General features: G+C 43.5%; 1 protein-coding gene across 2 annotated transcripts in view; it reads right to left on the reverse strand.

The window, feature by feature from the left end:
• Positions 1-27345, reverse strand: part of TRPC4AP (transient receptor potential cation channel subfamily C member 4 associated protein) — a 68205-nt gene that overhangs the window by 2329 nt on the left and 38531 nt on the right. The window contains exons 8-16 of one of the 2 annotated variants that reach the window (XM_065921874.1): positions 22812-22997; positions 10485-10627; positions 8135-8266; positions 6536-6594; positions 4894-4995; positions 3460-3543; positions 2359-2449; positions 1242-1382; positions 549-657 (exon numbers count right to left, since the gene is read on the reverse strand). In XM_065921874.1, coding sequence (XP_065777946.1) covers positions 549-657; positions 1242-1382; positions 2359-2449; positions 3460-3543; positions 4894-4995; positions 6536-6594; positions 8135-8266; positions 10485-10627; positions 22812-22997 — 1047 coding nt within the window. Of the gene's footprint in view, positions 1-548; positions 658-1241; positions 1383-2358; positions 2450-3459; positions 3544-4893; positions 4996-6535; positions 6595-8134; positions 8267-10484; positions 10652-22811; positions 22998-27345 lie in introns of both variants that reach the window. The other variant, XM_065921873.1, reaches the window with a different exon arrangement.

Here is a 27345-nt window from a genome sequence, read left to right on the forward strand (position 1 = left end):
CGACACCCAGGCTTCTAGTCAAGTCCCCCCCGGGTCCCGACTCTGAAGCTGGGAGCCCCCACTGTCAAAATGACTACAGAAAAGCTGGGCTGCAGCCGGAAACAAAGCTCCAGCTGCTCTGCCACCATGGCCAAGCCTGCATTCCCGAGAGCCCCAGCCAGGAGCACACCTTCACCTTGTCCTTCAGTCCCATTCTGGGGCCGTGCCTCCCTGAGGCCCTCCCCAGGCTTCACCACTTGAATCCTTCTCATCCAGGCAATTCCAGGCCAGGAGAGGAAGGGTATGTGTTGTTTTTGCATTTTGCTGGCAACAATGTCTTTTTCTTTTTTTAAACCTTTATTAAAATGTCACACATGCCCATCAGAGGAAGCATGGATGATAAAGAAAAATCATGAAGATCACCCAGAGCGCCACTGCCCTGACCCCAACCAAGTGGGTGTTTGGTGTAGTGACTTTCAGAAATTTCTGTCACCTTGCAAGAGGCTGGGTGTTTGATACCAGTGCAGTCACAATGGAATGACTCACGTCAGCATTTAGCCTTTTCTTACCTTTCATGTCCACCTGGTTTTCGAATCGGTCCAGTGACAGAGTGACACAGCGCACCAGCATGTTGGAGTCCACCAGCGAGCTGTTGATCTGCTTCAAGAACACCTGGAACTGGAGCGGGGGCCAGGCTGATGGGGGTGGTGGGCTCTCGGCTAAAGATGGCCAAGGCCAGGGTGCGCGGTCACTGCAGGGGGCACCCACCTACCCTGGCCCAGCTGTTTTCAACAGAAAGACCGAAGCTCAGGGGAACTCGGTGCCCTGCCCTCCCCACCTAATAAGCAGCTCCAGCAAGAGCTGAACCAGATTTTCAGACACCATGTCCAGTGTTTTCTGCACCGAAGGGACTGCTGTCATTTTTACTAGTCTGGGCTGGGTTTCTACCACATACACCCTGAAAGCTTAATACATCAGGCCCAGTCCTGCCCTTCCAGGGCCCATCATGGCACCTGGCACACTGTGTCAGAGTCAGTTCCAAGCTCACCTGCTCCCACCTGCCCACAAGCAGGTGAGACTTTCATCCCATGCATACCCATGGTCTAGCGCAGAGCAAGGGTTAATGAACGCTTACTGACATCTGCCCGCTGACCCCAGGACTCTCCAGTATAAAACCAGCAACCGAAGACTGGCAAGGACCAGGGCTCTGACATAACTTCTGGACAAGACAGTGAACTCATGAAGCCCTGGCTTAGACTAACCTTTGCATCAGTATTGATGTACTTATTGAACCTCTTGAATGCATCAACATTAAACTTCATCAGCTCCCCCAGGAGGTCAAAGTAACTCTGCAGCACATCCCGTGACTTGCATTCACTGTCCACGATGCAGTAGAGGATGTGCTGGGGGTGGGAGAGGACACAATGAAGGCAGGAAAAGGTGGCTGGTCCCCGGAGCCCCCAGGCTGTGCTCATCTGAGCTGCCCATCGCCTGCCTCCCCCAGCCCTGATAACACAGCTCAGCCCATGCTGTGTTAGCTTCGAGCAAACATCCACGTTGATAGAACCTGCTCCCCTGTCTAGATTTTCATTGGAGGATGCTGGTGGCTCCAAGGGCAGGGCCAGGCCTGACACACCTAACCAGGAAGTGGGGCGGGTAGGGGTGAGGGTAGGTTGGGGTATGTAGCTACCACCTCTCTTGCTTGCCCAGGTCTGAGCTAAGTCTTTTCACAATGGCCAAACTCTCCAGCTCACAGGGAGGGAGCTGTCTCCAGAGGTAATACGGCCCTGGCCTGAGCACTGAGGCCATTCAAGTGAAGCATTGACATGGTTCATGTCAATAAATGGAAAAGTTCACAATGAGTGAATTTTTACAAGACAGTTATAGTGTTTCCTTTTCATTTTCTTGAGGTCGTATATACTGATTTGGATGAATTCTTTACCTTATGAATTTTATTACAATTCATGGGTCAGTTTCTTATTTGTATCTTTTTTTTTTTTTTAAACCAATTGTAGCTTTAGACATTGTGCTCTACCTCCTTTTGTAAATTTTGTTTTTTCTGGGGGCCATTTTTCAATAAAGGGAAATTAAAGAGTCAGCAGCAAAGTATCCTTGGGGTCAAAAGGCCTTGCTGAGCAACCTCACAGACTCCTATAATCCTCCATGGCCACCCCTCAGATCCCTCAATCACCTGGTAAGCACCCACGGGGAACCCAGAGCTGAAAGCTCAGGGGAAATACCAGAGAGATGTGCACTGGCATTTGAAGATAGAGAGTATGGTCTGCTTCTGCCAGCTCCCTAGGTCTCAGGGCAGGAAAGCAATGTATGGGGCTGGGGGAGAAGGGGACACCCGACACCCTGGCTCCTCCAGGCCATTACCTCTAGAAGGCCTCGCTTCAGCAGGAACATCTGGTCTGCATAGGAGGTGGTCCCTCGGAGGAAACTCTCCACAGCCCGGGCTTGCCAAAACCTGCGACCCAAATGTTGACCCCTGGCCCAAGTGGCTAAGGCTGCCCTCTTTTGGCCCACGTTCCATTCACCAAGGGGCTGGGAGATGTGTATTGCCCTTTTCGCTGATCCAACACCCTGAACACTGGTACATGTTTACTGAACATCTATCAGGCCGTGGGCCTCATACAGGGCACTGGGAACACATGGCGAGTCCACATCCTTAGGGAGCTGAAGGCTCAGTGGGGAACAGTCCTCTGTGGTTCGTCTGGAAGGAGCATGTGGGTTCAGAGGACTGCCCCAGGAGTCACATGTGAAAACACACTCTACGCTCCGCTCCTTCAGAGGAACAGGAGAACATGGAAGAGGTCAGAAATGCATGAGGGACCAGACAGGCATGTGGACGGGTCACTGAACTCACTTCTGATGGGCTTTCCTAGAGAAGAGGGGGCTGATATTGACTGAGTGGCCCCAGAGGGCAATGCTTGGATACATGAGGGGACAGAGGGACAAGGTAGGCTGAGCTGATAGGGGACCCTTGGGCGTGGAGCCTGCTCACAGTTCACACCCACCCTGATGGAATGCCTCCCTCAGCCACTGTCCTGTCCACAGCCTCTAAGACAACATGGATGAGTCTAAGGAACTGGGACACCCTCCCACCCTCCACAGGGCAGGTCCTGGCTCTGAGCCCTTCCACACCGCATCCCCCGCGGTGTGGGGGATGTAGCAGTCTTTCCATGCTTATTTCCTGCAACCCAGGGGCCTCCATATGGGTAGGGATTGTAGCTCCCATTTTCCCCACCTGTCCAGCATCAGCACAGAATAGGTGCTTGCTGAATGCTGGCTCAGTTCCTGAAACACACTGCCAGCACACAGCAGAAGTTAGTATGTGCTGAGTCAACATCAGGGAGCCAGCAGATTCCCTCTCCCTGACAGTAACCAGCTATGTGGGGTGGAAGCTGGTGACGACAGAAGGCATTTCTAACAGCTTAAACACACCCTCAGGAGTGGGAGGTGTGTATCCAGACCTACCTGAAAGATGACTCAGCTGGTTCCTTCTTCATAACCTGCAGCAGACGTGTTAATAAGCCCCTCTTCCCATCACATACCAAACTCCTGAAAGAAAACAGACAAAAATCTTGATGGCAGATTTGAGAGGCTGACAGAGGCCAAATTCCATATGGCACAAGAACTATGTCTTGAGACCCTGGGGCTGGGTGTCTTTGCTGACATAGGTGGGTAAAAAGCAAAACAAAACAAAACATGAGGTCATTTCTAAACCTACAGGATGTCCTCCTGTTCCACCTGGGTTCAGAGCACCCTAAGGACTCCTGCAGTCTCAGAAATAAAGAGCCAAATGCATTCTCACATCTCAGGGCAGCCTTCCCTGCCCAGGCTCGCTGACAAGTGACCAGAGGCCAAAAACACATCCAGAGTCATATGGGACTCGGAATGCTGGAGGGAGGGCTGCTTGTGACAAAAATGGGTTTGAACCACCATGACAGAGTCTAAGACATGGGGCAAAGTCTGTGCCACTGACAGGGTAAGTAAGGCAGGGTGTACCCTGCGCCCCAGGTTCAGCTTCAGGTGGCCATGGACACAAACCCAAGTTTCTGGGCCTCTGCTTCCTGGTCTAGGAAGCAAAGACAGTAAATGAGAAAAGGACTCAGGCTGCATTATGGAGGAGAGAGGACAAAGCAGGCAGCGAGTCTAGGCCCTTAAACTTTCCCTTCAAATAGAGCAGTTCTACTATTCATCTACTACAGGCCTTGGGCTGTGTGCTTGATTGCTCAGTCATGTCTGACTGTGACCCCATGGACTGTAGCCCACCAGGCTCCTCTGTCCATGGGGATTCTCCAGGCAAGAATATTGGAGGGAGTTGCCGTGCCCTCCTCCAGGGGATCTTCCCAACCCAAGGATCGAGCCCGGGTCTCCTGCACTGCAGATAGATGTGGGACTACATTCAATTTCATTTGAACAAAGATTTCTGCTGCTTTTAAACCAAAAACAACAAAAGACCAGAGAATTATTACTCCTGTTGCTGCACACAGTCCTCCCTGCCCTGACCCCTGTGAGCCTGAGACCTCCCTGCTTTGCTCCAGAAAGTGAGGCATTACTCAGCTAATGGGTTTTAGCAGAGGGCAGGAAAGGAGGTCAACGAAGCTGAGTGACCAGGGAGGGGGCAGAGCATTTATGACCTTTGGCAGGTGACCTCGCTGAGCCCCTGCTCCCCAGTCTGTAAAGTGGGTGACAATGGCACTTCCCTCCGAGGCTGCCAAGGGGCTCCAATGAGACAATGCAGGTGACGGGAGGACAGAGCCTGGTACACAGGAGCCCTCGGCACACCAGTCACACGTGGATGAGGAAGGACAAGTATGCAGACCCGGGTGCACCTGTCTGTGAGCCCCGGGACATGCAGGCGGCCAGGCGGGCTGTGGGCCCCAGCTGCACCCCACCCATGCTCACCTGTCAGTGTTGAGGACGGCTTCCACCTCAGGGATGTTGGCCTTGAGAGAGATGGCGCTGAGTTCATTCAGCTCTTGGTTGTTGAGCAGTAGATATTTGTTCCTGAAACAGATGTGTTGGAGGTGGTAATGGACAGGAACTGGGGCTGCCACGTCCACACTGGGCCAGTCTCTTGTTGCCCACTTCTGTTAAGAAGCCCCGGGTAGCCACCCTGAAAACCACTCACCCCAAGGCAGCATTCTGGGGGAGGGCATGGAGCCCACTGCTGTTCAGCTGAGGGAGTCTCCCTGGCCCCAACATCCACCCTCTGCCTGCATGTTCACTAACAAGGCCCCTTTCCTTAGTATGTCTAAGGCCTTTCTTTTGCCACTGAACATTTCTATTTAATTTCTCAAACGCACTTCCAACTCCATGACGCCCAGACGCTCATCACTTTACTCAAGCCTGGCCCTATTCCAGCTCTCCCACAAGAAGGCCCGAGTGTGACACTCTTCCTTCCCCCTTCACACCTAGGCCTCTCGTCACCCAAGTCATGTGGACAGAACCAGCTTCCTAAACGGTCTCCCACAGGAATCAGTCCCACACACAGCACCCAGAATGATCTTCGGAAAACTGGAACCTGATCCTGCCACTCCCATGAAAAGCACTCCCCCCTTTTCCTGCTGCTTTAGAATATACACAATCCAAGCCTGCAAATGTGACCCATCAAATGATGAAAGTGAGGGACCCAGTTCCTCAGGAAAAAAAGGATACATTCAGGACATACTGGTGTCATTTTTCAGAGAGTTGACATACTTCCTGGGGCTTAAGGCCTTCAAACAGAGAACCTCTCGGAGAGGATGATCCACACAAAAGCTTCAAAGTGAAGGCCCCTGAGGCCACATGGGTCCTCAGGCATGTTCTATCAGCTTACACAAAGAATCTAAACCAGCACCTAAAAATCAGGACCTTGCACATAAATCTTCATTTCTGGCTTTTCTTGGGGGAAAAATTCAGAAACTATACAAGAGTGGGCCCTGTTTCCTGTACCCAACAGGTGGTAAGAGCTGAGTAGCACCTGCTTCTTTCTGCCAGCTCACCAATGTCTTCCCAGTGTTAAGGTCAAGGGTCAGCTGCCATTTACTCCTCCCCTGCCTGCACTGTTTCCTCATAGCAGAGAATCATTCTCCTACACATCCTCCATCAAAGGCTGAAGAATAAAAAATGAGAAGGCAGAATGTGTTCCAAGGAAAATGGGAGACAGTACATCTCCTTGTACAGGCAAAGAATATCCCATCTGTTCAACACACAAATACTCAGCCCACTCTGGCCATCCGAGGTTCCTACAGGCCCCTGCGAATAGCCAAGCTGTCTACTCCTGGCTCAGAGGGACAGACAGCCGAGAGCTGCATTGACTCCAGGGGTGTTATGGGGACAGCAACTTCCGCACTCACTTCCGAGGTGACTGTGGGGGTCAAGGGGAAGCTCAGGTAGTGCCTGGCATAAAGGAAGGCAGCTCTTATGGAAGTGCAGCCTCAGGGTCACACTGAGGTGACAGTGGCTCTCACGGCTCCCGGGTCCTCCTCAGCTGAGGTCAGTGATGAGACAAAGGGAGAACAGAGACAGCGAACCAAGTCTCCTCTTGGGGACAGCTTGTACTTACTCGTGGTGGTCGCTGAAACTCTGGAGGAGCCTCAAAAACTGGATCTTCAAGGTGATGTCCTAAAATACACGTGCATCCTCGATGTTAAGACCACAGTGACAATGTTCCAAAAGAAAACAAAAGGCTCTGGTGAGAGCCTGGGCATCCTGCTGCTTCTCTGAGTCCCTGTCCTGGCGCACAGGGAGGACTCCTCTTTAGTCAGAAAACCTTTTGTCCGCATCTGACCAACAGTGGATTAAGCTAAGGCAAAACCTTTCTGTTAAAAACACTCCAAGATACTGGATACAAAATAAATGAAATTATTTTCAATGTGAGGCTAAGTACATAGGAAAGAAAGCAAATTCCACTAGAATTAGAAATGAAGGAAGGACTGAGCTCAGAGCAGTGCGCACAAGACTGATGGCTGGCAGAGAAGTGCAATGAGACGTATCTGGGCTAGGGGTTGGTTGGGTTTCAATGCTCTGTAGGGACCAGACAGGACCCTGGGCCTAGTAAAGCCTGTGGAGCTGATACATTTAGTGAAAAAAGGGTTAGAAAAACCCCACCTACCAGCCCAGGGAGCTGGCAAAGAATCCTGTCTGCAGGTGCTCACACTTCCAGAGGGGGAGGGCAGATGCTCAATGTGAAAACTCGCCCTGGTGCTCCCTAAAGCACCTGGTAGACAAAAGCCAAATGTTCTTTGGGACTACTTCCAGTATCCCCAAGGAGAGCAAGCCCCCTGAAGGTGATCTTCTATCAGTGGTACAGAACACAAGGCGACACTCCACCCCAAGCTGAGTCTGAAGATGCAGACACAAGTATTAGCACTCTGTGAACAATCCAAAAAGAGACCATAAAGAAGTATGGTATGAATAATTAAAGAGATGAAATTAAAGACAGAAAATGCAACAGAAGAAGAAAATATTTAACATAATGAATAAAAGACAAAATACTTTTTAACAAAGATCCAGACAAAATGTCTAGAAACGCAAAATACACAAACTCAAATGGATCTGTTGAAAGGTAAATCTGACAAAGCCAAGGAGAAAAACAGCAAGCTGGAAGAGACAGCACTGAGGAAAGTCCCCAGAATGCAGAGGAGAGACCAAGCAGGACCCATGCACTGGGTCCCAACAGCCGCGTGGCACTGATGTGGTGCTGACGGCCGATGTTCTAGACGCCCCGTTCAGGGCTCTTCAGGGCACTGTGAGGAAAACCAGGTAGACATGAGCCCTCAACCCTTAAAAAAAAAAAACTTCCTAAAGTCCTTTTGGAGGCCAACCACTGGCTTGGTTCTGGGAGGCAAACCTAATATTAGAGATGTCGATTAGAATGAGGTAAGAGAACAGAACGAGGAAAAACCTGATGCTCTGGAGTGGAGTGGGTGGCCATGCCCAGAGGTGAATGAACAATGGGAGGCTGGTGGAGGGTCCCCAAAGGGATTCCTTGGTAGGTGGAGGGTGGGGGTCAGATCCTTTCCCAAGGTGGCTTCCAATTATGGGAGTACATGGGCTGTGATGTTTAGTTTCTGCTCTACTCTCAAAGAAGGAGATTTCAAAGGGCCAACAGCAGGTCTTGAAACAACCACTCCTGGCATCTGCTGTCAGGGTCCCTGCTCACCGGGCTACAGTCACAGTTCTGGTTGTGACCATGGAGCACGAGGGCAGATGCTGAATGCTTCCTCCAGATCAGTTTGTCAAACAAATTATTCAGCCCAGGGATCAGCTTGAACTCCGCAATCATTCTGTGGACCTGGAGGGGTAGGAAGGCAAAAAAGCATGAAGACAGATGTGCGGTGAAGGTCTATCAAAAGCCCAGGCATATATGTACAAGAAGCCTTCAGGACAAAGAAAGCAATGCTGAGCTTTAAAGAAAACATCTACACTTATTCTCACTATGCATCAATACACTTTCACACTCTCTAGAGAGACATTAATAATTGGTACAATTAGATGCCTCATGGAAGAACCTTGAATGTTCAGGATCAGAGGGGTGAAAGGCTTCATTGATACTTATTTACACCTCAATACAGAACTATATAAATTACTGACCTATTAAAATAATCCATGTCCCGGTAGTACTTGGCACACAGTAGGAACTCAGTAAATGCTGACTGTGCAAATGAGGACACACCAGCATCACGCTGGCTCTCAGGAAGACAGGCTTGAGGCCAGCTGGAAGGGGGCGGCTGTGATCAATTTAACCAAAGACCACAAAGATTCATAGAAACTTGGTACCGGGGAGACTAAGAGAGCAGGGGAACTGTCACGGTGAAGGAACAGAAAGAAAAGTCAGAGCAGCAGGGTTTAAGTCCTGTTCTGACAATGCCTGGAGACTGAGAACATGGCCCTTATATGGGTCCTGGTTTTCACAAACATCAAGTGGGATGGAGGCCATCATCTGCTGTGTAACTTACCAAGTACCCACAAATTCAAATATGATTACGGAAGTGTCTCAAAAAAGAAAAAGCACTCAACACAGGTAAGACATCATGACTAATGTTTTTTATATGAAATATATACCACATGGAAGGAAGGAGCCCCAGTGCTATGGATGTCATGGCAGGATCTCATCCAGTGTCCTGGTTTTAAATGCCAACCACAGGTTGACAACCCCCAAAGTTATACCTTCAGGCCCCATCTCACCCCTAACTCAGGTGCAGGTAACCCCAGTGCCAATTCTAATAGATACCTAAACTTAACCTGTTCAAACTGAACCCTGCCCCTTCCTCCCTACAGACGTCTGCCCCTCCACTCCTTACCCACTAGTCTTAACCATCTCAATAAACAGCAAACCACTCCTCCCACCTGCTTGGAAAGAGGTCACAAAGTCATCTTTACTTCTTCTCTCCACTTAAGTCCATACCTAACTTCTCAGCAAATCTTACCTGTTCTACCTTCAAAACAGATCCAGAACAAAAACACTGCTCACACCCCTGCCATCAACATGTGGGTCCTAGCTACTGTCAGCTCTTGCACACAGCAGCTGGAGGATGGTTTTCCATTTCACTCAGGGTGAATGCCAGAGTCCTTAAATGGCCTATGAAAGCCAGAGGCAACCTGGCCCCCTGCAACCCCTCAGCCTGCCTCTCCTGACTGCTGGTTCCAGTCCACCCCCAGCTTTCTACTGTTTTACTAAACCACCAGGCCGGTGACCATTAGGGCCTGCTTCCTTGACCTGGTAGGCCACCTCGGGCGAAGTGGTCAGCATGCCCAGCTCCCTCGCTTTCTTCAGGACACTGCCAGGCCAGATGTCATCTTTTCAACCAGTCTTTCCCCTTCCACCTTCTCTAAAATTTCCTCACTTGCAAACTTGTGATAACCGCATCCATCTCACAGAGAGCTGTGTGAGAGAATAGTCTGACTCAAAAAGGTGCTGAGCGACTGCCGAGCTCCCAGCTCCCCTCAGGCCTCGCTACATCCCTAAGAGGTAGAGGGAACGGGAGGGGGCCACTTGTCCATCCTGGGGAGGAGTGGAGTGGGGTGTACTTCCAGAGCACCCCACCCCCAGCCCTCCCTCCTGGAACTGCTTCAAGACTCAGGGAACCTCCACACGGCTGGACTCCTGGTAGCTGCCCAGCTGTCATAACTTGACTTAGTTCTGGCCCAGCACTCCAAGCCCCCATCAGACTGGCAACTCCTCCAGTGCATCTGCAGGGCAGACACCCACCTTTACTCTGTGCATTAAAAAGGTTGGGTAACACGGTTAAGCCACCCACCTCTGCCTGGGGCACCAGAGCTCTATCTAGAAATGTTGCCCCAGTAAGGTACGGTGGAAAAACTATGGGCTCTGGAATCAGACTGGCTTCCTGACTTGTGAAGCAGGGCTAAGGAACCCAACTCCTTGCTTTGCTGGGCTAGGGACACAGCCATTGTGAGAGGCTGCTGAACAGGATGCCCGGCACAACACAAGCGCCCGGGAAGCGTTTGCTCCTGGCTCCTCCTGTTCTGAGACGTGGGGAAGGGCTGACCTGGTTTCGCTGACGCCCCATCAACAGCACGCAGAGCACATAGAGCACTTCCAGTTTGTACATGATCTCATGCATGATCTTCATTGACTGAGGCAGCTGAGTCCTAGTTGAAGTGTGAGGCAGGCCATTCTCCTCAGAAGCCCCTGGAGGAGGGAACACAATGGAGGCTGAGACAGCCACCAGGAGAGAGGCTTCAGTCACTGCTTGTGAGGAAACACGTTTCTGCACCTCAAACCTGCTCTTAACAGACTTGAGGTGACAGCCATTAGACTGGGTCCCAAGTCTGTGACGGAGACTCTGAAAGTCAGGCCACGAGGGGTCAGGGAAGCTTAGACACGTAGGAAATACGGACTCTGCAATTCTACCCCATCAGCTTTTAACACACAGTAAAAATACTCTGACACAGCCCACGCAGATCCCTAACCCATTCTCTGCCCTCATCTGGACCCCTCATCCCACCTCCGCCCCCAGAAGGCACCCAGACAGATGTCCACCAGGAAACTGTGTCAAATTCTCTTCAGGTCACAAATGACTCTGAATATTTGGTCATTCTGCCGAGATTCCACAAGGGGGCACCGCCGAAGGACTAAAGGATCTTTTTTAAAGACTTTTTTCCTCCTATTGCTCAAACAGCAGCCATGGGAAGTTTCCTAAGGCAGATGAGGCGTCACAATTGATACTAGGGATGGAGATGAACCTACTAGCAGATTTTCATTTCCCCCGATTTCAATATTAGCAATGACACCAACAGCTATGTAGCACCTATGGGACATGAAGTGTGTCAAGCATTGTGTTCTGGGCTTTAGATAAAACCATTTACCCCACTACCCCATTAACAAAACAGTCTCAGTGAGTCACCCAGTGCAGGGTACTCTCAGGAGCACGGCAGAGCAAAGGGATGAAGACTGAGGGCCGTGGAACAACGACCTGCTGGCTGTGGGACCCTGGGCATGTCCCCTCCTTGTCAGGCTTTCAAAGGCTCTGTAAATGGGAGGACAGGAGTGCTGCAGTGGTCAGTTAGAGATCCTGTGCAGAGCGAAGTAGGACACGAGAAAGCCCGGAACCTGATTCCTGGGAGGCCTCACTCTTGCTGTGCTGTACTCAGTCGTGTCCGACTCTTCGCAACCCCCAAGACTGCAGCCCGCCAGGCCCTCTGTCCATGGAATTTCTCAGGCAAGAATACTGAAGTGAATGGTCATTTCCTTCTCCAGGGGATCTTCCAGACCCAGGGATCTAACCTACATCTCTTGCATTGGCATGTGGATTCTTTACCACTGAGTGACCTGGGAAGCCCCAGTCTCACTCTTAGGTCCCTATTATTTTAAATACTCAGAGTCAGGAGACCTTAGGATTTATTTCCCTTTAATTTTTCTCATCTTTAAGGTGAAAGGATAAATCAATAAATACTGAGGTCCTTCATACTCCCACTGGAACTGCTGCCCTGGAGGCCTTTTGAAAAGGCCAGAAAATCTGTGTGTTACAAAGCAGTGGTGATAAGATATACTCAAGTGAGGCACTCACAGTTATGATTTCTGTATGGTGATATCATGCCACAAGAACCTAACTTACTCCACCCCGTGGACTTGGAACTATTTTCCCAGCCATGTTAAACATCACTAATATATAAGCTGGAAGACGACCAGTTGCTGAAAGAAGCACGACTGCAGCACGGGCTAAAGACTTGGAGCCAGACTGTTCGGTGGCTTTGGGGAAATCTGCTGACATGACCGTGCTTCAGTATCCATCCTCATCGACAAAACAGGAGTGGCAGCAACAACAGTGTGTGGTGCTGTTGCTCAGTCGCATCCAACTCTTTGCAACCCCCTGGACTGTAGCCCGCCAGGCTCCTCTGTCCATGGAATTTTCCAGGCAAGAATACTAGAGCAGGTTGCCATTTCCTGCTCCAGGGGATCTTCCTGTCCCAGGAATTGAACCCACCTCTCCTGCATCTTCTCTCTTGTGTCTCTTGCATTGGCATGAGGATTCTTTAACATTGTGACACCAGGGAAGTTCGATGGTAACAGTATCTATCTATTACCAATGTTGCAAAGGTTAAATGACTTAAAATGGCAACAGTATCTATCTATTACCAATGTTGCAAAGATTAAATGACTTAATATGTTAAAAGTGCTTCTAAGAATTGCCAAGCACATGTACCCTACATACAAGTGTGTGTCAAACAGAAGTAAAAAACTAACTCTGGGATTTTCAGTTAATGCTTGCTTGCTACTTGCTTTCCTTCTTGTAATCTGCAAGCTCTTAATGGCAACTAAAGTGGCAGTGGGCAAAGAAAAATTTACTCAAGAAAATCTAATTGAGAAAATGCTATTTATTGACATATATTTTCTTGCATGTTGGGAGAAAAGCCATAATTACTCAATTTTATATCTTGGGACTCCTTGGCCCAGCTCCCAGAACAGTTTCAGAGTCAACTGATTGGTACAGAGAATCTGATGCGTTATTACGCAGAACCACAGCTCCGTTGCACACCTGCCGGGTGCCGTGCAGCCCCTGGTGCCTCAGTGTCCTCATCACCTAAACCAGGGGTCGGGGGGACCTGTGAGGAGAGGGCAGGTGCGGTGGCTGGCACACGAGCCCTCCTCAGTAATGAACGTGCGTGAAGAGACGCAGGCAGCTTGAACTCTTCTGAGTCACTGCCAACTTTTGCTGCCTGGTTTGCAAAGGCCTCCTATGAAACTCTGGGATAAATATGTTCAACAAACAAACGCCTCAAAGCAATAGCCAGCGTGCAGGAACAGGACAATTCCCAAGGATAAGGATAGGAAAACTAGTTTAAGAGGCCTGGCCTTCCCTCCAAATCTTTTCAGTTCCACAATACTGATTAAAGTGGGTATGACCCTCCATACATCTGTACTGTACCCTGAAGCACACTAACTTAAAAATAGCTTTGAGCTATAACTCACATACCATACAATTCATCCCTTTCAAGGATATAACTCACTGGTCTTTAATATATTCACAGAATTGTGCAGTTCACAATCAACATTAGAGCACTTTTATCACCCCACAAAGAAATCCTATTTGCTTTAGCAGCCACTCCCCATTTCTCACCAAGCCCCTAGAAACCCAGGCATCCATTAGACCATGTTCTGTCTCTTTCTACAAATGTAATCATAGAACTTGTCGTTTTTTGTTTCCAGCACAATGTTTTCAAGGTTTATTCAGGCTGCAGTATGTATCAGTATTTCATTTTTTAAACTACTGAATATTCTATTATATAAAATATATCAATTTTGTTATCCATTCATCAGTTGATACATATTTGAGTTGTTTCTGTATTTTGGTTATAATAAATCTGCTACTAAGAACATCCATGTGCAAGTTTTTGTGTAAACATATATTTTCATGTATCCTGGGTGTATACCTAGAAGTGGTATTTCTAGGTCATACAAAAACTATGTTTAACTTTTTGAGTAACTGCCAGACTGTTTTACACAGTGGCTGCACCAGTTTGCATGCCTATCAACAGAGAATGAGGGTTCTGATTTTTCTATTTCCTTAAGTTGGACACCTGTTACCTGTCTTTTTGGTGATAGTCATTCCAGTGGGTGTGAAGGGATATCTGATTGTTGGATGGGATTTGTATTTCCCTGATGGCTAATGATGTTGAGAATGTTCTCATGTGCTTGCTGGCTACTCTTGTATCATCTCTGGAAAAAGTCTATTCAGATATTTGAATATAATTTGAAATGGGTGTCTTTTCATTATTGAGCTGTAGGAGTTCTTTATATCTTCTAGATACAAGTCCCTTATCCGATACATGGTTTGCAAAAATGTTCTCTTCTACCCTCCAAAAGTGTTCAGCCATTCTGGCTTTTCCCTGTCTTGATGTTGCTTTTTGAAGCACAAAATATTTTCATTTTAATGAAGTCCTATTTACCTAGTTCTCATCTGGTTGCCTGTATTAGGCATCTCACGTTAGCTCCCTCCGATTGCTCTCAGGGCATCCGGGCCTGGTCCTTACCCTAAGCAATGCTGCCCGCTACTCTCCGATCCGTCCCCACTTGCTGGTGGCGGATGCGGGCGTCTGGGGTACTTTTCTGCTGGGAGTTGCTTTTGGGCACGTAATCTGTGGATTTTATTTATTTTTCCTCCCAGTTAGATTGGCCTCCGAGATTCAAAAACTTCCCCCAGACCCGCCAGTGCGAGGGTTTCCTGGTATTTGGAAACTTCCTCTATTAAGACTCCCCTCCCGGGACGGGTCTCTGTCCCTAACTCTATTGTCTCTCTTTTTACCTTTTATATTTTGTCCTACCTCCTTTTGAAGACAATGGGCTGCTTTTCTGGGTGCCTGATGTCCTCTGCTAGCGATCAGAAGTTGTTTTGTGAAGACTGCTCAGCGTTCAATTGTTTTTTTGATGAATTTGTAGGGGAGAAAGTGGTCTCCCCGTCCATTCCTCTGCCATCTTGGCTCCTCCCCCCTGTATTAGGCATCACCTAAGAAACCACTAGGGTTTCCCTGGTGGCTCAGTGGTAGAGAACCCATCTGCCATTGTAGGAGATGCAAGTTCGATCTCTGGGTCAGGAGGATCCCCTGTAGAAGGAAATGGCAACCCACTCCAGTATTCTGGCCAAGAAAATCCCACAGACAGAGAAGCCTGGTGGACTACAGTCCACAGGGTCACAAGGGGTCGGACATGACTGAACAACAGCAACAGCAACAAAGAAACCACAACCAAATCCAAAGTCCTAAAGAGTTATCCTTGTTTTCTTCTAAGTGTTCTCAAGGATTAGTTCTTACATTTAGGTCTTTGATATTTTTGAGCTCATTTTTATATATGATGTGAGGTGGCAGGGGAGGGAGGTCCAGCTTCCTTCTTTTGCAAGTGGATATCTAATGGTCTCAGTACCATCTGCTGAAAAGACTACACTCTACTTGTTTCCCCAACCAGTCTCGGCACTCTTGTTGAAAATCAACTGACCATATAAGTGAGCATTTATTTCTGAATTCTCAATTCTATTTCACTGTGTATATCTCTTGAGGTCAGTAGCACAATGTCTTGAATATTACATCTTTGTACTAAGTTGAAAAATCAGGCAATCTAAGTCCTTCACTTTGTTCTTCAAGACTGCCATAGCTCTTTGAGGCCTCTTGCATTTTCAAATGAATTTGAGGGCCTACTAACTAGTTCATTTCTGCAGAGAAGTCAGTTGGGATTCTAAGAAGGACTGTGTTGAATCTTTAGACAGACCTGGAGATCAAGGCGTGAATTACTGCTACCTTAATAATATCAACTCTTCTGATTCAGGAACAAATGCTTTCTTTACAATTTTTCAGGTTTTCTTTCTTTCAGTAACAATTATGTTTTGTAATTTTCAGAGTGTAAGTTTTCTTTTCTTTGTTAAATATGTCACTAAGTATTTTATTCTTTTTTGATGCTCTTTTAAATGAAATTGTTTTAATTTCATTTTTGGTTTGTTCATTGCTACTGTACAGAAATACAACTGATTTCTGTATACCTATCTTGTATGCTGAAACTGCTGAATGAACTTGTCTATTGGTTTAGCAGTTTTTTTAGTGGATCCTTAGGTTTTTCTATATAAGAGATCATGTCATTTGTGACTAGAGACAGTTTTACTTCTTCCTTTAATTTCTTTTTCTTGCCTAACTACCTAGCCAGAACTTCCAGTACAATGTTCAACAGAAGTGTTAAGAGCAGACATTTTTGAATTGTTCTGATCTTAGTGAGGGAAAAGTTAATCAGTCTTTGGCCATTAAGTGTTATAATGTTGGCTGTGGGTTTTCTTAGATGCCTTTTAACAGGTTGAGAAATTCTTTCTCATTCCCACTTGGAATGTTCTTACCTTAAAGATGGATTCTGTCAAATGCTTTTTCAGAATCTACAGAAATAATAATGTAGTTTTCATCCCTTTTCCATCATATTCTATTGACTTTCATATACTGAGTCAACCTTGCATAAATTCCATTGAGTCATGTACACATACTGATCAGGTGTATTATCCTTTTGTTGCTGTATTTGGTTTGCTAGTATTTTGTTGAGGTGTTTTGCATATACGTTTGTAAGTTACGTTAGTCTGTAATTTCCTTGTGATGTCTCTGGTTTTGATATCAGGGTAATACAGTTATACAGAATGAATTAAGAAATGTTCTTCCTCTTCTACTTTATGGAAGAGTCTGTGATGTACAGGCATTACTTCTTCTTTAAATGGTTGGTAGAATTCACCAGTGAAACCTTTTGAGCCAGTACTTGTTTTCGGGATAGTTTTCCATCACTAATTCAAACTCTTGTTATAGGTCTGTTCAGATTTCCTATTTCTTCTTGATTCAATTGCAGGAATTTGTGTCTTTCTTATAATTTTTCCATTTCAGCTGGGATATCTAATTTATTAGCATACAGTTGCTTATAATATTCTCTTATAGTCCTTTTATCTTTGTAAGGTTGGTTATAATATATCCTCTTTCATTCCTGATTTTAGTAGTTTGAATCTTCTCTTTTTTTGCTTTATCAGTACAGCTAAAGATTTGTCAATTTTGCTGATATTTTCAAAGAACCAACTCTTGGTTTTGTGGATTTTTCTCTATTGTTTTTCTATTCTCTATTAATTTCCAATTCAATCCTATTATTTCTTCCCATCTGTCTGCTTTGGGAATGTGGTTTGCTCTTCTTTGTCCAATGACTTAAAGCAGAAAGTCAGGTTATTTTTTTTTTTGAGATCTTATTAAATGTAGGCATTTACAACTATAAATTTCTAAGCATGCTTTAGTTGAAATTCTGTAAATTTTGGTATGTTGTATCATCATTTTCATTTCATCTCATTCATCTCAAAGTATCTTCTATTTTTCTTCGTGATTTTATCTTTGAACCATCAATTATTTAGAAGTGGACTGCTTAACTCCCACACATTTGTGAATTTCCCAAATTTCTTTCTACTATTAATTTCTAATATCACTCTGTTGTGACTGAAGTATATACTCCGTACAATTTAATCCTTTTTTAAGTTTCCTGAATTTTTTTTAGGGCTTAGTGCATATATATATATATATATATATATATATATATGTATATATATATATATAGTCTAGTTGGCTTACTGTGTTGCTCAAGTCTTCTATTTCCTTGTTGGTCTTCTATATAGTTAATCCATTATTGAAACTGGGTTATTAAAGTTTCCAACTATTATGTTAAACTATTTCCTCTTAGAATCTGTTAGTTTTTGCTTCATTTACTTATTTTTGGCTCTGTTGTTAGATACACGTGATTATAACTGCTAAATCTCGATAGATTTACTATAAAATCTACTTGTAAATCTCTGATAACATCTTTTTGCTTTTAAAGTCTCTCTTACAGTACAGCCATTGCAGTTTTTTATGGTTATCTTCTGCATGATACACTTCTATCATTTCTTTTAACCTGTTTCTATCTTTGAATAGAAAGTATATATCCTGTAGGATGCATATAATGGACCACTTTAAAAAACCCAACATGGCAATTTGTTTTTTGAAAGAATTGTTTAATCTATTCACATTTACTGTTATTACTGACAAAGTTGAATGTACTTCTGCCTTTTACTTTTTGTCTTGTTAAAGCACACTTGTATTCCCCTAGGTCTTCTTTAACACTTTTTGTATTACCTAAATATTTTCTAGTGTAACAATGCAATTCCTTTAACTATATTTCTAAAGTTACTATGTCAGCAGATACTACAGGGCTTGCTTGCCATATACATCTTAACTTGACAGACTCTTTTTTAGATTTAAACTAACTCCAAGGTTCTTAATAGGTCCCTCTTCTCCCTTTTTGTGCTATTATTATTATGCATACTACATCTACATATGCTGAAAACCAAACAATACAATGTACTACACAATACATTATTACACAACATTGTGTAATTATTTCATTAAATTGTATGTCCATTAAAGAAGAAAAAAAAGGAGAATATTTATAATTTTCTATAATGACCCTCTTTATTAACCATTTTGATTTTCTTCAGATTCCTGTTAATTCCTGAGTTACTATCTTGTAACAATTTCCTTACTCCAACACAACTTTGGTCCCACCCACTTTCTTTGATCTGTTATTGTCAAATATATTATTTTCTATTTGTTATAGGTGCAATAATATAATTACAAACATAGTTTTACACAACTGCTTTTGAAATTAGTTAAGGAAAAATATGCACTTATATTGTCTTTTATAATTATCTATAATTACCTTGACTGATGCTGCATTTTTTTGGTGTGTGAATCTGAATTACTGGCTGAGGTCACTTGCTTTCAGCTAATATTTCTCATAAGGGAGATCTGCTAGCAGCAAATTCCCTAAGTTCTTCTTTATCTAGCTGTTTATTTCACCTTCATTAAAAGAAAATTTTTAAAATTTTCATTACATAGTTCGTTTACATTGTTGTGCTAATCTCTGCTATATAGCAAAGTGACTCAGTTATACATGTATAGACATTCTTCTTTAAAATATTCTTTTCCATTATGATTTATTATAGTTCCATGTGGTATAGAGTAGGAACTTTTTGTTTATTCATCCTGTACATAATAGTTTACATCTGTTAATCCCAAACTCCCAGTCCTTCTTCCCCCCAACCTTGACAACCACAAGTCTGTTCTCTGTATGAGTCTGTTTCTGTTTTGTAGATAGGTTCATTTGTGCCATATTTTAGATTTCACATATTAAGTGATATCATATGGTATTTGCCTTTCACTTTCTGCTTTGCTGCACTCAGTATGATAATCTCTAGTTGCATCCATGTTGCTGCAAATGGCATTATTTGCTCCTTTTTATGACTGAGTAGTATTCCATTATATGTACATACCACATCTTCTTTATCCATTAATATGCTGATGGACATTCGGGTTATTTCCATGTTTTTGTCTAATGTGAATGTATCTTTTTGCACATGTATCTTTTTGAATTATAGTTTCATCTGGTTATACACCTGGAATAGGACTGCTAGACCATATGGTAATCCTTAGTTTCCTGAGGAACCTCCTCCGTGTTTTCAACAGTGGCTGCGCCAACTTACATTCCTACCAACAGTGTAGGGGAGTTCCCTTTCCTTCACAACCTCTAAAGCATGTTATTCATAGACTTTTTAATGACTGCCATTCTGACCAGTATGAGGTGGGACCTCACTGAACTTCTGATTTGCATTTCCTTAATAATTAGTGAGGTTGAGCATCTTTTCATGGGCCTACTGGCTATCTGTCATGTCTCCTTTGGAGAAACGTCTATTAAAGTCTTCTGCCCATTGTCTGATTGGGTTTTGTTGTTGTTGTTGTTAAGTTGTATGAGTTGTTTGTATATTTTGGAGATTAAGCCCTTGTTTGTCACATCATTTGCAAGTATTTTCTCCCATTCCATAGGCTGTCTTTTCATTGTTGTTGTTGTTGTTTATAGTTTCCTTTGCTAAGCAAAAGCTTGTAAGTCAATTAGGTCTCTTTTGTTTTTATTTTTATTTAAAGTGAAGGCAAATACCATATGATATCACTTAATATGTGAAATCTAAAATATGGCACAAATGAACCTACCTACAAAACAGAAACAGACTCATATGTTTATCTTGAGGGATTCACCTTCATTTCTGAAAGGTTTTACTGGATATAATTCTTGGCTGAGCTTTTTCCCCAGCACTTTGAGTATGTCGTTTCACTCCCTTCTGGCTACTATCATTTCTGCTGATTTTACCGAGATAATCTTGGGCATGATGAGTCATTTCTTTCTTGCTATTTTCAAGATTTTCTCTGTCTTCCAGCATTTTCATTATGATACGCCTGGGTGTAATTCTTTTGAGTTTATTTACCTGTAGTTCTTTGAACTTCTTGGATGTGTACGTTAATCAAATTTGGGGAGTTTTCAGCTACTACTTCTTTGAATATTTTTTTCTGTTCCTTTCTCTCAGTGAACTTTTCATTCCAGTTACTGTATTTTTCATCTCTGGAACTTCCTTTTGACTTTTTATAGCTTTTATTTGGTTATTAATATTCTCTATTTGATGCCTTATTGAGCTTCTTTGAGCATAGTTACCTTTAGCTCTTTGACCATAATTATGATGTCTCTGTTAATTCTAACATCTGAGCTCTTTCACAGGCAATTTCTTTTGCCTGCTTTCTCCAAGTATGGGTCATATTTTCCTATTTCTTTGCATGTCTCAGTTTTAGTTAAACACTGGACATTTTAGGTAAACATTATAGCAACTCTGGAGGCTGATTCCCCTTCCTCCTTTCAGGGCATGTTGTTGTTTTCTTGTTTGTTCAGTGACCTGCCTACCCACTTGTGGTAAAGTCTATTTCTCTGAGGACTGATTTGTTGTTTTCTTGTTATTTGTTTAGTGACTTGTCCAGCTACTTGGGGTAAAGTCTATTTCTCTGAGGACTGATTTGTTGTTTTCTTGTTTAGTGACCTGCCTAGCGACTTGTGGTCAAGTCTACTCTGAGGACTGATAATCCCCTCTACCAGCCTTGGGCATGTGTCCCTGGATGACAGTGTTTTAGCAAGGCTCTCTTTGTCTGGATCTTTCCCTCATCTCTCTGTTAAACTTTCTGCCTCATCTGATGTGAAACTCAGCTGTCAGGCTCCACTAATTGCTAGCTGACCGCCCTACCGTTTTTGACAAAGCCTTGAGGCATAAATTGCTCCAGAGTCTGATTCAATTAAATTCAGGCAGAGACAGTTTTTGAGACTGAGGTTTCTTGTGACCTCAGCTTTAAGCTCTTCTCAGCCACCTCTTTCCCTGGTTCTCTGGGGAACTAGCTGGCATATGGTTTGACTTTTAATTTGCAATTAAAAATAAGTCCTTTTATTTTCTTAAAAAATTTACATTGTTTCTGAGAATGACCTTGAGCTCAAACTTCCCAACATTCTGTTTTTACCTATTACCTCTCCACCTAGCAAAATCTCAGTGCTACTACTCTGAGCAGGATTGAGAGCCTCCACTGTCTTCTCAGCTTGCCTCTCTCTATGTGGTGGAACCTCTGTTCCACAAGTGAACTGGATCAAGGTGATAAGGGCCACAGAATTCTTGGCCTGCTGGGCCAAGCTTCTGAGCTATAAGTACGGTACAGAGGTGGATGGAAGGAAGGAGCCCCTGGCATTACGTTAAGTAAAATAAGTCAGAGAAAGACAAATACTGTATAATACCAATTATATGTAGAATCTAAAAAAAAGCTGAACTCAGAGAAACAGAGTGGTGGTTACTAGTGGTTAGGAGTCGGGAAAATGAGAAATTATTGGTTAAAAAACACAAAGTTCCAGTTATAAGATTAATAAGTTCTGGGTGTCCAATAGAGAAGATGGTGATTATAGCTAATAATACCATTATCATATACCTGAATGTTGCTAATACAGTAGATCTTAAATATTCTCACCTGAAAAAAAGAAATGTTAATTATCTGATGGGATAGAGGTGTCAGCTAAGGTTACAGTGGTAATCATTTTACAATACATAAATGTATGAAAGCTACACATTGTACAATGGGAAGGGAAAAGAAGGGAGAAGGAAAGGAGCCCCTGCCCTCTTGGCTATAATCATCAAGAATTCAGCCTCTTCCACTTGGAGCTAGAAGGAATGAGAGCCTGTTCCTCCCAGTGAGATTCTGTATCCTTATCTGGGAGCTGAGGGCGCCCTGTCTTTCTGGCCACACCTGCCCAGAGTGGAACTTGCATCAAGCAGAAATTCCAGCGTCACAAGCTCTCAAGGTTCCCACCGAATTTTAGAAGATTCTTCTGGAAGAAATGTTTCCCTACTTGCTGTATGCTCTGAGAACAACTTCCACAGACTTTACGTGGATGTCTGTTGCTGCTGTTGTGTATCCCAGGAATGAAACTCCTCCCTTCACTTTTATCTGCATGATTCCAGTGGGAATTCCTGTGTTTGTACAATTTGACTCCAGAGTCAAATGCTTTGGGTTGAGCACCTCATCCAAAACAGAGCAGTTCACTGAGAAGCTGAAGCTGAGACTAGGAATCCACACATTTTCAGGCAGCATACCCATCAGAACGGAGAATGGAGAAGACTAAAGAAATGTGTAGAAAGAAGCAGGGACAGAGAAAGAACCTCTGGGTTGCTAAGAATGTTCTGGTAACAGTTTTCCAGTTGGTCCCTTGGGTTCTGTAATAAAGGTCCTGTCCCTGAAACCAGGTCTGCTTTGAGGGAGCTCCAAGAAATTCTGTCATTTGCTATTAAAATCTGAACAATCATGATTCAGGACCACCCTGAGGGAGATTCTTTTTTGAGTCAATTTCAACTTATTCTCCTTGGAAAAGAGGTCAAGAATGGCTCTAGGAACCCACAGGAACACTCCCCACCTCTCAGGAGACCTGCCCTGGGTACCTTGATTGTGCTCAGATTCTTCATTAGCCACCCGCATGAGGGCATCTAGCACCAAAGCATTGTCCAGCCACGTGTACCACTCTTCCAACTCCTGCAGGAAGCTGGCTGTGCCTGTTGACTCTGACACCTTTCGAGTTGCCAGCTTGCAAAGCCGCTCGACAAAGCCAGGGATGCTGAGGAGGGCCGCTGCCGAGGAAAAACAAGAGAGGAAACGTGACCACAGAAACCAGTGCTACAGCTCTCAACAGACAACCAGATCCTCACCTACATGAGAGGAATGATCTTTCTTTTTAAGTGAAAATTCTGTTTTTTTCTTTTATTTTTTAACTGGAATATAATTACTTTACAATGTTGTGTTAGCTTCTGCCGTAAAACCTGAATCAGCTCTCTCTATATATACATCCCCTCCCTCCCACTCCCTGCGTCCCACCCAGAGGAATGACTCTTAAGCTGACAGCAGTTAGAACTTCCTTTTAAAATGAAATGCCCACCCAAGATAAAACATTAATAAAGGTAGAGAAATAAGAGCCATTTTAGCAGGTGCGGGGATTCAGGCTCTCTCATATCAATTGGTGGGAATATAAATTGGAATAACCTTTAGGTCTTGTATCTCTGTGTCTTTGAACTAGAGGTCCATTTCTGTGAATTCACCATGAAGAAATAATTAACTACATATAGATAGATAGATAGGTATCTGTACAGACAGGTTCACTGGTGGTTCTATAACAGCGAAAGTCACAGATGACGCTATGTTCATTAATAGCATACCGATTAAATACAATACATCCATGCAGTGGAACACAATACACAGATACTAAAAACAGTAACACTTATGTCTTTATACACAACTCTAGAGAGGTGTTTAATTTATTCCTTAAAGAAGTAAATGATTAAACAGTATTGGTTTAAGCCCATTTTCTTTAAATTTTAAAGTTTTCTTCTTTAAAATATGCACTATACACACACACACACACACACACACACATACACACACACGAAGAATGGAAGGATATATACCAAAGTATTTATTGTGGCTGTTCCTGAGTAGGAGAGGATACAAATACTTCTTTTAAAATTACTTAACTATCTGATTTTCCTATAACATACACACCAGGAAGAAAAAATGATAGTTCTTCTATTTTTCTTTAAGAAAATAACTTAAGAAAGAAACTTAATCACCCAACTCCTATTTCCACCAGTTCCATTTTAATCACAATGATGAGTAAGACAGAAATTCTGGTCAGCATAAACAACATAATAAACTTTGAAGGCAGGGAATTCAGGTTCAAATCTTGGCTCCAAAATTTAACCCTCTTTAAAATAAAGCTAATGTCTGTGCCTACTTGCTTGTGGATGTACTAAATCTTGGAAGGACAGAAAAGAGTGGTTGCCAAAGGCAAAGAGAATATGGCCATTGGGAATAGTGTGAGGGGAAGTTTTCAGTGAACACCTTTCTGAAATTTGTAAATTTTCTGAACCATGAAAATGTAACATCTAATCAAAAATTAACAAATAGATATTTCAAAATATCAAGATATTAATATTACTTTGGGAGAGTATAATATGGTATTAAGAGTTATGTTTCAAGAATCACCATCTTATAGAAACACTGAAATATATGCAGGTGAAATCTTATATCGTGTGGGATCTGCTTCAAAATATCCAAAGTGAGGAAGAGAGAAGTAAAAGAGGGTAGAGACAAGGACAGACCATCAATTGATAACTGTTGAAAGTAGGTAACACGTAAACAGGGATCATTATACTGTTACATACATGTCTCTACTTTTATATCTGTCAAGATTCCCATAACAAAAAAATTTTAAATAAATCCTAAAAGAATACAACTTTAAAGAAAATTCTTTAAAAATAGAATAAATAAAATCAAAGTAACTAGTTAGGAGGATTATAAGACATCATATGAATTTAGCCCCAGCAAAAATTGGCAAATCATCTTAGCCCCCTTTCCATCCTCTACAAATTAGTGACTGACTATAAAATAGTGTATGACCTCATTAATAAAGATGAAATAAAACTACATTTAAACTAACTTTTCCTCATGCAGGTGGTGGCTGCACAAACTGCAAATGTTCTATAAGTCACTGAATTAAGTGGTTAGTTTTTTAATATGACTTTCACCTCAAGTAACAAAAATACACTGGGACTAATTTTTTGGTTTTGTTTTTACATTTGTTTTTTTGAGATATCATTTCTTACTTATCAAGTTTGACAAATATCAAGAAGTTTAAAATAGCCCTATACTGGGAAGGGTATACAGGGTGGGAAGATGAACTAGTAATTTCTATGGAAGGTAAATCTGCTAACATCTATCAACATTTAAAAGGCAAATACCCAGCACATTACACTCTATATAAAAGGCTGTTATTCCTAGGAACAAAGATGAGGGAAACCAAATTTCCATCCATAGGGGACTAGTTAAATAAATTATGGTATGCCCATACACTGGCTATCCACTTGTAAGAAGGAATCAGGTAATTCTACATGTACTGGAATGGGATGCTTTGCAAGATAAAGCTATCTGAAAAGAGTCAGAGGCAGAACGGTGCTTATTTCACACCATCATCAGTACAAACGGGAAGGAGCCAGTCTTCTTTCATTTCCTCCTCTGCCCCCGTGACCTGGCAAGCACAGACCCCCTCCGGAGGGGCAGATGGGAAACTGGTGATTCGTCGCCACTGGGAGGGGAACAAACTTTCTGCTGCATATCTGCTATTCCTCTTGTGGTTTGTGAACAAAAACAAAACAAAGACAGAACTGTAGATATCCCCCCACGAAAAATAAAAAAGGAAGAGTCTGAATTCTAAAACCTTCTAATTTTGAAAATTTTCAAAAACACTGGATTTTTTAGTCACACCTTCTTTCTCTAGGTAAACAGCTCCAGTTTTCCTAGCTGTTCCTCGGAGGGCAGTTCCTAAGACCTAGTCTATACACCCTGAACACTAAACACAGCTATTCAGATGTGACCTGCCCAGTATTTAGGATTCTGAGACTGATTCCCACCCCACAGGCTCCTGAGTTTTTGCTAGTCACTCATCTTTGATGAATGTTATGGATTCTGATGAAAGCTGATCCAAGTTATGGATTCTCTTCTCGGAAAAAACTCACTGGCCTAATTTTACTCACCAACTTATGCACAATCTCAGGGGACTGGCACCCTAGCACTGTACAATCTTTGTACTTCTCACAGCTTTACCAGTAGTTACCACACACACTATTGGCTAATGTTAAACCAGTTGAAAATTAAAACATCCACAACTTCCAATAATTTCTGCAAACACAGGCCTCGTCTCTCCTATTTGTTAAAACATCAGTATTTCCCAAATATTCCTGAAAATTTTTCTGCTGCAGTTGAGGTCCTGCTTTCCAGATCTCTGAGAGGATTCTGAATTCCATTCTAGCATGTATGCTGTGTAAATTACCCCCTCTCATCTTGGTGTCACCTATAAATTGATAATTGCCAGGCCTGTGGCTTTATTTACATCTAACTAAAATTTGAAAGACTTTTTTCCCCCACAGATGGATCGATTTGTTCCCATCTGAATTAACAGAAGAGATAATTGGTAGTTTCTGAGCAGCCTATAAAATGCTCTAACATTTTTATTAACTGAGGGGCAGGAAGATAGCATAATCATCATTTTGCTGGTCAAGAAAACTGTTTCACAGACATAGTTTATTAGAAACAAAACAAAAACTTTCTGGCAACATCCTACATACTTTAGCCTTCCATACTAGAGTGGAATGAATTGTATCCCCCCACCCTCAAATTCTTGTGTTGAAGCCCTAATCCACAATATGACTGTATCTGGAGACAGAGTCTTTAGGGAGGTAATTAAATGAGGTCCTAATCTGACAGGAATGGTATCCTTATTTAAGAGGATGAGACACCAGAGCTCTCTGTTCATGTGCAGAGAGAAGGTCACGCTGAGGACACATTGAGAAGGTGGCCATCTGCAAGTCAGGAAGAGAGGCCTCACCAAAACCACTGCTGATGGCACTTGCATCTTGGACCTACAGCCTCCAAAACTGTGAGAAACTCATTTCTGTTGTTCAAGCCCTCAGTCTGTGCGACCCTGTTATGGTAGCCAAAGCGGACTATTATGTACACCTCTATTTCCTTAAGAAACTAAAACCAGAGCTACCAGTCGGATCCTGCAATCCTACTCCTGGGCATATATCTGGTGGTTTAGTCACTAAGTCTTACTCAACTCTTGCTACCCCACAGACTGTAGCCTGCCAGGCTCCTCTGTCCATGGGATTCTCCAGGCAAGAATACTGGAAAGGGTTGCCATTTTCTTCTCCAGGGGATCTTCCCAACCCAGGATTCAAACCCGGGAGGTCTCCTGCCCTACAGGCAGATTCTTAACCAACTGAGCTACAAGGGAAGCCCTGCATATACCTGGAGAATACCATCATTCAAAAAGATACATACACCACAACATTCATCGCAGCACTATTTATAATAGCCAGAACATGGAAGCAACCCAAATGTCCATTGATGGATGAATGGATAAAGATG

Source organism: Muntiacus reevesi, chromosome 2 (genome assembly GCF_963930625.1).
Source record: "Muntiacus reevesi chromosome 2, mMunRee1.1, whole genome shotgun sequence".
NCBI lineage: Eukaryota > Metazoa > Chordata > Mammalia > Artiodactyla > Cervidae > Muntiacus > Muntiacus reevesi.